Source organism: Schistocerca cancellata, chromosome 1 (assembly GCF_023864275.1).
Source record: "Schistocerca cancellata isolate TAMUIC-IGC-003103 chromosome 1, iqSchCanc2.1, whole genome shotgun sequence".
NCBI classification, from domain to species: Eukaryota; Metazoa; Arthropoda; class Insecta; order Orthoptera; family Acrididae; genus Schistocerca; species Schistocerca cancellata.
Genome location: NC_064626.1, coordinates 910,380,464 through 910,393,772, shown reverse-complemented (window position 1 = coordinate 910,393,772; position 13,309 = coordinate 910,380,464). Strand labels below are relative to the sequence as shown.

Sequence of the window (13,309 nt, the reverse complement as noted above, 5' to 3'; positions counted from 1 at the left end):
GCTGCTTCACAGTCTGTTCCATCTGGATCCTACCTACCAACACCACTTTTCTTCCTTTTTTTGCTCCCAACCCCCCTTCCCTTCCCCAGTACAGCCTCCTGACTCTGCACCAAGCAGCTCTATCACTGCATGCTCTCACTGGCAGCACATCATCTTCCCCCACTCCTACCCCCTATTGCTCTCCCTCCTCATCCCATGCCTCCTCTTTACCACCCACCCTAGATTGTTGCTCACATCAGATGCAGCTGCAATTCAAATTTATGCCACAGCAGCCAGAAACGATGGCCATGTCTGTGTGGGAGGTGCTTGTGTGAATGTTTGTGTGTTTCCTATTTCTGAAGAACTTTTTAGTACAAAATCTTAAATGCTTAGCAGTCTTTTCATTTCCATTGTTTGTAACTAGAGATGAGTACTTTTATCAGTCAAATACTCTAATAATTTGGACAAGATAACAACTCTGTTTGCCACTGGCAGTCTATCTGCATTTCTTTCCTCCTGTATCTCATGCACATTTCACCTATCCTTTCATTTTTTATTGTCATTACCTAATCACCTTACTATAAATCTTAAAGGGATTTGAGAGTGTTGCTCTGTTTTTGATATTGGACATCATGTTGCTTAAGATCTGTATGATGAGCTTACTGGATTTTCCATCCAAATCCATCTCTTCAAAAATAGAACAATGTTAATCTATCTACAGAATAATAGGCATTATTGAAGTCCATGAATGTGAATATGAAATTCTTGTTTTTTTGGTTTTGATACATGACTACCAGTTTAAGGTTTAAGATATACTCTATACATAATCTACCATTCCTGATACCTCTCTTGTATTCATCAGTTTGTAGATTTAATTTCTTTTCTAATCTTTTCAGCAGTGCCCTCAATAATATCTTATAGCTCACTGGTACTAGCAATATTCCTGTGTAATTTCTACCATTGACTTATCTCATGTTTTTGTGAAGAGGCTGCATTAGTGCCAATGCCCACCCCTCTGACAGCTGCTCATCTTTCCATATTTGGAATACAACATGCATTCTGAGTGTTCCATATATATCTTGAGTATTTTGTTCTTAGAAATTCTCTTTTGGCTAAGTTAAATATTCCTTCTCACATTTTTTGCCTGAGATTCCTGAAGGCATTAACAGCCGCCTTAGAAATTGCTCAGATTTTAGGTTTTCTGTGAACACTAATCCACCCACACATTTTGGTGGTGCCAGTTATTGACATAGAATTAAGGAAAAATTACATGAAAGTGTAGACTTGAAGCACAAAACTGTAAGGGTGTGAAATGTGAACTGCGTGAATACCAGAAAATCCCATAACAAGAAGGATATATTTGGTAACAATGCCACATAATGTAGGGCACTTGCAATTAAATGGTCACATAAAGTGTGGATGAAGAGCTTCTAATAACAGGAAACAACAAAAGTCACCTATGGTAGTCCTTCACCAGAAAAAGTAATAGGTTGATGGGTCATGCGCTAAGGAAGTGGAAGGTATAGTGGAAGTGAAAAAAAATTTTGTAGACCCATGGATTAGAAAATGTAAACAGGTTCTTTAGAATATTTGTGGTATTAAGTATGGAGAGATGAAACAATTATAAAGAGACTGGAAGAGCTGGAGAATGTCTTTAAACAAGTCAAATGGTTGATAACTTAATAAATAAATAATTAACAGACTTCATCAATTTTATATAACCAGCATCTTGGTGTATGGCATAGAATAGTGAGATTCTTGGTGCAATACACTTTAACCATTAATCATGAACTATATAGTACATGGAATATATATAGGACTGGGGTAGGCAGTTTTCACTTAGAACAATTACAATATGAAGATATCAGGACATGGGTTGGTTCGTTAAATTTTACAGTTATGTGTCATTTTTACTCAGTAGAGTGTTTGCCATTTTCATTCAAGATTTAGAAGACACATTAACTAGGCTCATAAAGAACTCGTTGAACATTCTAGCTCAGGATTTGAATTTATGTTCCTCTATGTCAAGAAAAAAACTGTTTTTATATGCTCTAATATTTGAGATTGATATTTCTTTGGTTCTATGTAAGAGTAACATGACCCAAAGAAAAGCAAATGCACATTTATAGTTTGCATATTTTGAACAATAAGGTATATATGATTAAGCAGTTCTCTCAATATGTGATACAATGAAATTATTAAATAATTTTAAAGCTCTCCAAATACTTACACAAAGCTCTCCATGAAAATTCATCCTTTGTGTAACCAGTCAGAAATGGGACATGGCTGAAGTGGCCAGACAACATGAGTTCATCAATTCTCCAGTGAAGAAAACGTTCTGATTTATCATGAAGATCAGGCTCAATAACAGGATAGAATATAAGAACTGGATCTATTGCCCAATCCTGTTTGACAAAGAAAGTTGACATTAAACTGTAGCTACAGTTTATTCATATTATTTGATATTATAGCTTATACAACACTTGAACATTTTGTCCTTAAGGTGTAAGATAGAGTTATTCTATGAAAGACATAGTGTGAAAAATGTGGTACAAAGTTGTGATGATATCAGGATCTAAACTGAAACTAGTAATTACTATCCTTTAAATATATAAGTATATTTTATAAATCATTGAAAGCTGCATGGCAGTGGATAATTTCCAATGTACAAACATTAAGGTATTTATGTTATTCCATTTATGCACAGAGTAACTATGTCTGTGACAGAATATTCACAGAATATGTCGCAAAAATCCATTGTTATATTTGTAAGTAGATATTCATAGGACATTAGATGATGTACTTCTAGGATCATCTAGATCATCATTTATATTACATTCCATTAAAGTAAAACAAGTCAATTGTACTGCTCTACTTCATATATGTTGGCATTTCCTGTATGTCCAACCAGTTCCAGATAATATGCACATCAGCAGGATTCCAGTACACAATATATGAATGAATTTACACAGTGTATTTCACAGGCAAATCACAAGTTTCCAGTATATTACCTTGAATCTAACCTCCTTACTTATTTTATGTGTTCAGATCTGGACCTCCATGAATAGTGAGTCAGAGATATACATATGGTATCACTGATTCTATTCTATCCATACATTATTAGTGAAATCTTCCATATTTTTACAAGACTTTAAGTTTAGAACATTATACTTCTCTAGTGGCCAATATTTGTATCACAACAAAATGTTGATAACATTTGATTAGATGGCACCAACATTTTTATCAGAAAGCAGTTCCTCACAAACCCTTCCCACCAACACCAACTTTTCTGCATTGCATGGATGGTAACTCTCCCTACAATATATCCTATGTTACCATAACCCTCCTGGCCTCAACCTCCATTAGTCATTGTCTTCCATCCATCTATCCCCTTCCCTTTTCCTTTTCCCATTCCAGCTCTACACAGCCCTCTATTCTACCAATGTACCCACAGTCTTCTTACTTAACCTCTACTGACACCCCCCCCCCCCCCAACCCCCAACCCCCACCTCGTGCCCTGTGTCTAAACTCCCGACTGCACCTAGCTGACCTACCCTCTCCCCTCCACACCTTGCCCTGTATGCTCCCAGAAGCAGCACTTTACCATCCCCCATCCCTATCCTGCTATCCCTCACCCTTCCCACCCCAACTTCCTCCTTACTCCTACAACCCAATTTGCTTCTCCAATCATGGACTGCTGCTCACAGTCTGGCCTTGGCAGAAAGACTGTGGTCATGTATTATGTATTATAAGGCCATTGGAATGCAGTGACAAGCTACATAAGACACACTGTTTTGTATATCGAAATGTAGAATGTGCACGAGTAATAGATGGCGATTGTTTGGTTCTGGTGAGCATAGATAATTCTGTTGACAAAAGGGCAAGGGACTATAATTTTCTTATGAGAAGTGTGAGGGAACAGCTACATCAGGTAGAAGAATGGCACCACAGACACTGATACATAGAAAATGAGTATGGTTGGAAGCAGGCAGTTAACTGCTAAGCACAGTATTTGACATATCAGACAATGAGGATATTCATCAGTTGAACAACACACTAGGACAAGTAAAAAAAGTAGTGGATGCAAATAGGGAAACTGTGGAGATGATGACAGCTGATGAATCTGGAACACAATGTACTGCATAACACTAGGGTAGTATGAGAAATTGGCAGGGCATGTAAAGAATACAACTTGGATAGAATATAAAATGAATTTGTTGCGAGGAGAATAGTTGTAACAAGATTCTTGCACTTTTAGCAGACAGCCTATGTGATACAACAACTACAGTAGCCACATTGTAAGAAACAGTATTCGTGCAATACATAGGCAATTAAGTCTCATGTTGTTATCACTGCAACAGTTTTTAGTGAGACTATTGAAAGTATAACAGAGCCCAACAGCAGAACTACAGCACCTAATAGAACCAACAGACAAACATTTGATAACTAAAGAAAGCTTCAAGACCCAAGATAGCTAAACCATTGTTATATGCGATGATTGGTTTTGAAACATCTCTGCTGTCATTATTGGATATTATGCTTTAAAATTTTGCATGGTATTGTCCATCACCATCATATGTTATCCCACCCCATCTGTACTAATTCCAACTGTTGACATATGGTAGAATAGTGAAAAAACTTTTCTCCATATATTCCTGACATTGTCAGTCTGGCAGTGATCTGCAGTATATGACAACTGAAGAAAACTTCACAAGCAAAGATCACTATAAAAGCATATTATTTGATGATGGGATTCAACAAAATTATAATGTCATTATCGGATCTTATGCTTTAAAAATTTTTACAGTGTACTGCCCATCAGCATTTCAAATCACTTCACATTTCATATGCACCTCCCACTGCCACAAAGATCATTACACATCAGCATGTGAAATATAAAAGTATTTTGGAGAATCTGAGATGGAATAATGACAATATTATGAAAATAGTATATTGCTATTCACCGTATAGCGGAGATGTTGAGTAAAAAAAACTGCTAAACAAGTAATCTTTCTGCCAAAAGACGTACTTCTGAATTAGACAACACACACACACACACATTCTATGCAAATTGCAAATAATGCAACTCACACACACGACCACTCTCTCTGACTGCCGAGATAGTGCTGGTCACGTGTGCATGAATTGCATTTGTGTGAATGTGCGGGTGCACATGCTTGTGTGTGTGTGTGTGTGTGTGTGTGTGTGTGTGTGTGTGTGTGTGTAATTCAGAAGAAGGCCTTTTGATCAAAAGCTTACTTGTTTAGAATCCTTTTTGTTGTGTCTGTGACTTAACATCTCCACTATATGGTGGTAGCAGTCAATCCTTCTCATAATATTGTCAAAAAGTATTACATACAGATATTGTACCAATTACAAGTCTCCTTGTTCACCACAAGCTGGTAACTAACAGAGACTTCTCTGTCAGTTTCCAGTTGGTGGTGAACATGAACACTTGTAATCAGTGCAATATAGTTATGTTTGTACATAATACTTTTATATTTTACATGCCAATGTCTAGTGATCTTCATGTTGGTGGGCAGTGCATAAGTAGTGTGAAGTAACTTGCAATGCTGATGGGCAATACATTGTAAAATGTTTTAAAGTATAAGATCCAATAATGACAGTATAGTTCTGTCGAATCCCATCATCCAGTAATATGCTTTTTTAGTGATCTTTGCTTGTGACATTTTCTTCAGTTATCATACACTCCTGGAAATGGAAAAAAGAACACATTGACACAGGTGTGTCAGGCCCACCATACTTGCTCCGGACACTGCGAGAGGGCTGTACAAGCAATGATCACACGCACGGCACAGCGGACACACCAGGAACCGCGGTGTTGGCCGTCGAATGGCGCTAGCTGCGCAGCATTTGTGCACCGCCGCCATCAGTGTCAGCCAGTTTGCCGTGGCATACGGAGCTCCATCGCAGTCTTTAACACTGGTAGCATGCCGCGACAGCGTGGACGTGAACCGTATGTGCAGTTGACGGACTTTGAGTGAGGGCGTATAGTGGGCATGCGGGAGGCCGGGTGGATGTACCGCCGAATTACTCAACACGTGGGGCGTGAGGTCTCCACAGTACATCGATGTTGTCGCCAGTGGTCGGCGGAAGGTGCACGTGCCCGTCGACCTGGGACCGGACCGCAGCGACGCACGGATGCACGCCAAGACCGTAGGATCCTAAGCAGTGCTGTAGGGGACCGCACCGCCACTTCCCAGCAAATTAGGGACACTGTTGCTCCTGGGGTATCGGCGAGGACCATTCCCAACCATCTCCATGAAGCTGGGCTACGGTCCCGCACACTGTTAGGCCGTCTTCCGCTCACGCCCCAACATCGTGCAGCCCGCCTCCAGTGGCGTCGTGACAGGTGTGAATGGAGGGACGAATGGAGACGTGTCGTCTTCAGTGATGAGAGTCGCTTCTGCCTTGGTGCCAATGATGGTCGTATGCGCGTTTGGCGCCGTGCAGGTGAGCGCCACAATCAGGACTGCACACGACCGAGGCACACAGGGCCAACACCCGGCATCATGGTGTGGGGAGCGATCTCGTACACTGGCCGTACACCACTGGTGATCGTCGAGGGCACACTGAATAGTGCACGGTACATCCAAACCATCATCGAACCCATCGTTCTACCATTCCTAGACCGGCAAGGGAACTTGCTGTTCCAACAGGACAATGCACGTCCGCATGTATCCCGTGCCACCCAACGTGCTCTAGAAGGTGTAAGTCAACTACCCTGGCCAGCAAGATCTCCGGATCTGTCCCCCATTGAGCATGTTTGGGACTGCATGAAGCGTCGTCTCATGCGGTCTGCACGTCCAGCACGAACGCTGGTCCAACTGAGGCGCCAGGTGGAAATGGCATGGCAAGCCGTTCCACAGGACTACATCCAGCATCTCTACGATCGTCCCCATGGGAGAATAGCAGCCTGCATTGCTGCGAAAGGTGGATATACACTGTACTAGTGCCGACATTGTGCATGCTCTGTTGCCTGTGTCTATGTGCCTGTGGTTCTGTCAGTGTGATCATGTGATGTATCTGACCCCAGGAATGTGTCAATAAAGTTTCCCCTTCCTGGGACAATGAATTCACGGTGTTCTTATTTCAATTTCCAGGAGTGTATATTGCACATCATCCCCAGACTCACAATGTCAGGAATATATGGAGAAAACTTTTTTACTGGCGAAGAGTTCTCGGGTTTCCAGCCGGGTGGCGGTGTCTTCAAACTGCGACGTTTCGACGAGTGACATACTCATCATCTTCTTTACTATTCTACCACATGTAAATGGTTGAAATTAATGCAGGTGGGGTGGGATTACACAAGCTGGTCTGACTTCAAATGGTTAGTGTGAATGCACCCAATCAATACTTTATGGTACATCCTTATCTGATGAAGCGAAAAGCTGTGGGAACAGGGGTTCAGGTAAAAACACAAGAAGTACTGTTGGTGTCAGAGCAAAAAGAAACTTACATGATAATGTCAATGGAGGAGTTCCAGGTTGGCAAAGGTAAAGTCTTATTGTCTGCCAAACTAGAAAGATTCAGACTAGCATTCAGACATTTGAAGTACAGCTGTTTTGAGGTAAGACAGAAGCACCTGAATGTCTGAGGAAAGTGTCGTTTCCACATCCTTATTTTCAGAAAGTGGGTGTGTACTGGATTTCCTCAGTATTCACTCTGGAAATCATGATCATAAATTGTTGTGAGCAAGAGAAGACAAAAGGTATGACAAGCATGGAATTATGAGGTAACGGTATGCTAATCAGTGGTATGACTAGTGATATAGTGGGTACAACATTCAGTCTCCCAGGTAAGGTCTTTAGAACGACTGTCTCAATCTGACACAACTGACGTTGTATTGGCTGGAGAAGCCACTAGATGTGTTGCAAACCCAGAACCTAACCTTCCTAAATGAGACCTTAAAACCAGACGTCCTATGCTCCATAGACAAATTCATAGCATCACAAAAGGGACAAATCACTGCAGAGCAGAAAAATGATATCGTTAGGAGGAAGGCCAAACTGTACTCACATGTAAGTGCCACAGCTTCTGGTTATAGTTTGTGTGGCCTGCATCTATCATGTACGAAAGACAAATATCTGTACCACATACCACCAGAATGGTTTATTAATAGGAGTTAGAATGGTTATGAAAGAACTAGAGTAACGAATTACTTGTTCAGTAACAAAATGGTGGAATATTATGGTTTAGGTGATACTGTTTGTTTGTGGTTTCAGTCATATATAAAGGACCAAAAGCAGAATGTAATGCTGAATGGCTGATCCAGAGGAACTGCCTCATTTGTGTGGGGCACCTTAATCTGAAATGTGCCAGAAGACTGTGTTTTAGATCTGCCACTGTTTCTTATTTTCATTAATGACTTCCTCTTTGTTCCGATACAAAGAGTAAACACATACTTTTTTAGATGGTACTTCAATTCCCATTGATAAATATTCAGATAACAATCTCGAACAAACTGGAGATAAAGTTTTCATTGTAATTTTAAACTGTTTTTCTTCAAATAGTCTCTCAGTCAATTAAGATAAATCCCATTACATGAGGTAAACACCACAAGGAAATCTTGGAGAAATTAACATAAAATGTAGAAATAATAACACAAAAATGTGAGAATAGAATATTCCTGGATGCATATAGACAGCAAATATAATTGGTCAACATGCATTATTCATGTCTTTAAAAGACTTGGCTCAGTAAAATTTGCACTGCGGTTTATCCCTTCAATTGCTGAAAGAGATACCACTAAGACTTACTTCTTTGGTTACTTTCAATCCTTAATGTTGTATGCTATTATATTCTGGAGGAACCAACCTCTTGCAAAAATTTTCAGTGCCATCAGAATAATGAGTGGTGTCCATCACAGACACACTTGGAGGTACTTGTTTCAAAAGACAGTGATCCTTGCCAGCTACTCGTGGTATATATTTACTCTTTACTATATATATATATATATATACCTAAAAACAAAGATGATGTGACTTACCAAATGAAGGTGCTGGCAGGTCGACAGACACACAAACGAACACAAACATACACACAAAATTCAAGCTTTCGCAACAAACTGTTGCCTCATCAGGAAAGAGGGAAGGAGAGGGAAAGACAAAAGGATGTGGGTTTTAAGGGAGAGGGTAAGGAGTCATTCCAATCCCGGGAGCTGAAAGACTTACCTTAGGGGGAAAAAAGGACGGGTATACACTCGCACACACACACATATCCATCCACACATATACAGACACAAGCAGACATGTCTGCTTGTGTCTGTGTATGTGTGGATGGATATGTGTGTGTGTGCGCGAGTGTAAACCTGTCCTTTTTTCCCCCTAAGGTAAGTCTTTCCGCTCCCGGGATTGGAATGACTCCTTACCCTCTCCCTTAAAACCCAATCCTTTTGTCTTTCCTTCTCCTTCCCTCTTTCCTGACGAGGCAACCGTTGGTTGCGAAAGCTAGAGTTTTGTGTGTATGTTTGTGTTTGTTTGTGTGTCTATCGACCTGCCAGCGCTTTTGTTGGGTAAGTCTCATCATCTTTCTTTTTAAATATATTTTTCCCACGTGGAATGTTTCCCTCTATTATATATATATAAAGTGAATATCATAACTACAACTCAAGAACCAAAAACAGTCTGCACATTGAATTTAGAAGTCTTAATCCGGTGAACCCCCCTCCCCCCCCCCCAATGAACCACGGACCCTGCCATTGGTGCGGAGGCTTGCGTGCCTCAGCGATACAGATGGCCGTACCATAGGTGCAACCACAACGGAGGGGTATCTGTTGAGAGGCCAGACAAACGTGTGGTTCCTGAAGAGGGGCAGCAGCCTTTTCAGTAGTTGCAGGGGCAACAGTCTGGATGATTGAGTGATCTGGCCTTGTAACACTAAGCAAAATGGCCTTGTTGTGCTGGTACTGCGAATGGCTGAAAGCAAGGGGAAACTACAGCTGTAATTTTTCCCAAGGTCATGCAGCTTTACTTTATGCTTAAATGATGATGGCATCCTCTTGGATAAAATATTCCAGAGGTAAAGTAGTCCCCCATTTGGATCTCCAGGCGGGAACTACTCAGGAGGATACTGTTATCAGGAGAAAGAAAACTGGGTTTCTATGGATCAGAGAGTGGAATGTCAGATCCTTTAATCAGGTAGGTAGGTCAGAAAATTTAAAAAGGGAAATGGATAAGTTAGAGTTAGATATAGTGGGAATCAGTGAAGTTCAGTGGCATGAGGAACAAGACTTCTGGTCATGGGAATACAGGGTTATGAACACAAAATCAAATAGGGGTAATGCAGGAGTAGGTTTAATAATGAATAAAAAAAATAGGAATGTGGGTAAGCTACTACAAACAGCATAGTGAACACATTATTGTGGTTATATGCCAACTAGCTCTGCAGATGACGAAGAGATTGATGAAATGTATGATGAGATAAATGAAATTATTCAGATAATGAGAGGGATGAAAATTTAATAGTCATGTGTGACTGGAATCTGATAGTAGGAAAAGAAAGAGAAGGTATTGTAGCAGGTGAATATGGAATGGGGGTAAGGAATGAAAGAGGAAGCTGCTTGATAGAATTTTGCACAGCATAATGTAATCATAGCTAACACTTGGTTCAAGAATCATGAAAGAAGGTTGTGTACATGGAAGAGCCTTGGAGATACTGGAAGGTTTCAGATAGATTATATAATGGTAAGACAGAGACTTATGAACCAGGTTTTAAATTGTAAGGCATTTCCTGGGGGAGATGTGGACCTTGACCACAATCTATTGGTTACAAACTGTAGACTAAAACTGAAGAAACTGCAACAAGGTAGGAATTTAAGGAGGTGGAACCTGGATAAACTGACAGAACCAGAGGTTGTAGAGAGTTTCAGGAAGAGCGTTACGGAATGATTCACAAGAATGGGGAAAGAAATACAGTAAAAGAAGAATGGGTAGCTTTGGGAGATGAAATAGTGAAGGCAGCAGAGGATCAACTAGGTAAAAAGATGAGGGCTGGAAGAAATCTTTGGGTAACAGTAGATATATTGAATTTAATTAATGAAAGGAGAAAATATAAAAATGTAGTAAATGAAGCAGGAAGAAAGGAATACAAACGTCTCAAAAACCAGATCGATAGGAAATGCAAAATGGCTAAGAAGGGATGGCTAGAGGACAAATGTAAGGATTTAGAGACATATATGACTAGGAGTATGATAGATACTGCCTATAGGAAAATTAAAGAGACCTTTGGAGAAAAGAGAACCACTTGTATGAATATCAAGAACTCAGATGGAAACCCGGTTCTAAGCAAAGAAGGGAAAACAGAAAGGTGGAAGGAGTATATAGAGGGTCTATAGAAAGGCAATGTACTTGAGGACAATATTATGCAAACAGAAGAGGATGTAGATGAAGATGAAATGGGAGATATGATACTGCGTGAAAAGTTTGATAGAGCACTGAAAGACCTAAGTCGAAACAATGTCCCGGCAGTAGACAACATTCCATTGGAACTACTGATAGCCTTGGGAGAGCCAGCCCTGACAAAACTCTACCATCTGGTGAGCAAGATGTATGAGACAGGTGAAATACCCTCAGACTTCAAGAAGACTATAATAATTCCAATCCCAAAGAAAGGAGGTGTTGACAGATGTGAAAATTACCAAACTATCAGTTTAATAAGTCACGGCTGCAAAATACTAACACGAATTCTTTACAGACAAACAGAAAAACTGGTAGAAGCTGACCTCAGGGAATATCAGTTTGGATTCCGTAGAGATGCTGGAATATGTGAGGCAATACTGACCCTACAACTTATCTTAGAAGACAGATTAAGGAAAGGCAAACCTACGTTTCTAGAATATGTAGACTTAGAGAAAGCTTTTGACAATGTTGACTGGAATACTCTCTTTCAAATTCTTAAGGTGGCAGGCAGGGGTACAATACAAGGAGAGAGGTGTTATTTACAATTTGTACAGAAACCAGTTGGCAGTTATAAGAGTCGAGAGGCATGAGAGGGAAGCAGAGGTTGGGAAGGGAGTGAGACAGGGTTGTAGCTTATTCCCAATGCTATTCAATCTGTATATTGAGCAAGCAGTAAAGGAAACAAAAGAAAAATTCGGAGTAGGAATTAAAATCCACGGAGAAGAAATAAAAACTTTGAGGTTCGCCAATGATATTGTAATTCTGTCAGAGACAGCAAAGAACCTGGAAGAGCATGTGAGGCAATACTGACCCTACAACTTATCTTAGAAGACAGATTAAGGAAAGGCAAAGCTACATTTCTAGCATATGTAGACTTAGAGAAAGCTTTTTACAATGTTGAAAGAAGGATCCTTTATTGTACGATTATATGATAGCGGAACAAGCACTGGTAGCAGTTACTTCAGTAAAATATCTGGGAGTATACATGCATAATGATTTGAAGTGGAATGATCATATAAAATTAATTGTTGGTAAGGCGGGTAACAGGTTGAGATTCATTGGGAGAGTCCTTAGAAAATGTAGTCCATCAACAAAGGAGGTGGCTTACAAAACACTCGTTCGACCTATACTTGAGTATTGCTCATCAGTGTGGGATCCGTACCAGATCGGGTTGACAGAGGAGATAGAGAAGATCCAAGGAAGAGCAGCGTGTTTTGTCACAGGGTTATTTGGTAACTGTGATTGCGTTATGGAGATGTTTAGCAAACACAAGTGGCAGACTCTGCAAGAGAGGTGCTCTGCATCACAGTGTAGCTTGCTGTCCAGCTTTCGAGTGGGTGCATCTCTGGATGAGGTATCGAATATATTGCTTCCCCCTACTTATACCTCCCATGGAGGTCACAAATGTAAAATTAGAGAGATTCAAGAGTGTACGGAGGCTTTTGGCAGTCATTCTTCCCGCGAACCATACGTGACTGGAACAGGAAAGGGAGGTAATGACATTGGCATGTAAAGTGCCCTCCGCCACACACCGTTGGGTGGCTTGCAGAGTATAAATGTAGATGTAGATGTAGATGTAGCAGTTGAACGGAATGGACAGTGTCTTGAAAGGAGGATATAAGATGAACATCAGCAAAAGCAAAATGAGGATAGTGGAAAGGAGTCGAATTAAATTGGGTGATGCTGAGGGAATTAGATTAGGAAATGAGAGACTTAAAGTAGTAAATTGGTTTTGCTATTTACGGAGCAAAATAACTGATGATGGTCAAAGTAGAGAGGATATAAAATGTAGACTGGTAATGGCAAGGAAAGCGTTTCTGAAGAAGAGAAGTTTATTAACATCGAGTATAGATTTAAGTGTCAGGAAGCCGTTTCTGAAAGTTTTTGTGTGGAGTGTAGCCATGTATGGA

The 13,309-nt window shown here is 40.4% G+C and overlaps 1 protein-coding gene across 1 annotated transcript in view; it reads right to left on the bottom strand.

The window, feature by feature from the left end:
* The window catches only part of LOC126191192 (esterase E4-like), a 207,433-nt gene that overhangs the window by 73,013 nt on the left and 121,111 nt on the right, over positions 1-13,309 (bottom strand). Inside the window, exon 7 of the mRNA XM_049931989.1 lies at positions 2,210-2,384. Within this exon, the coding sequence (XP_049787946.1) occupies positions 2,210-2,384 (175 nt within the window). The remainder of the gene's footprint in view (positions 1-2,209; positions 2,385-13,309) is intronic.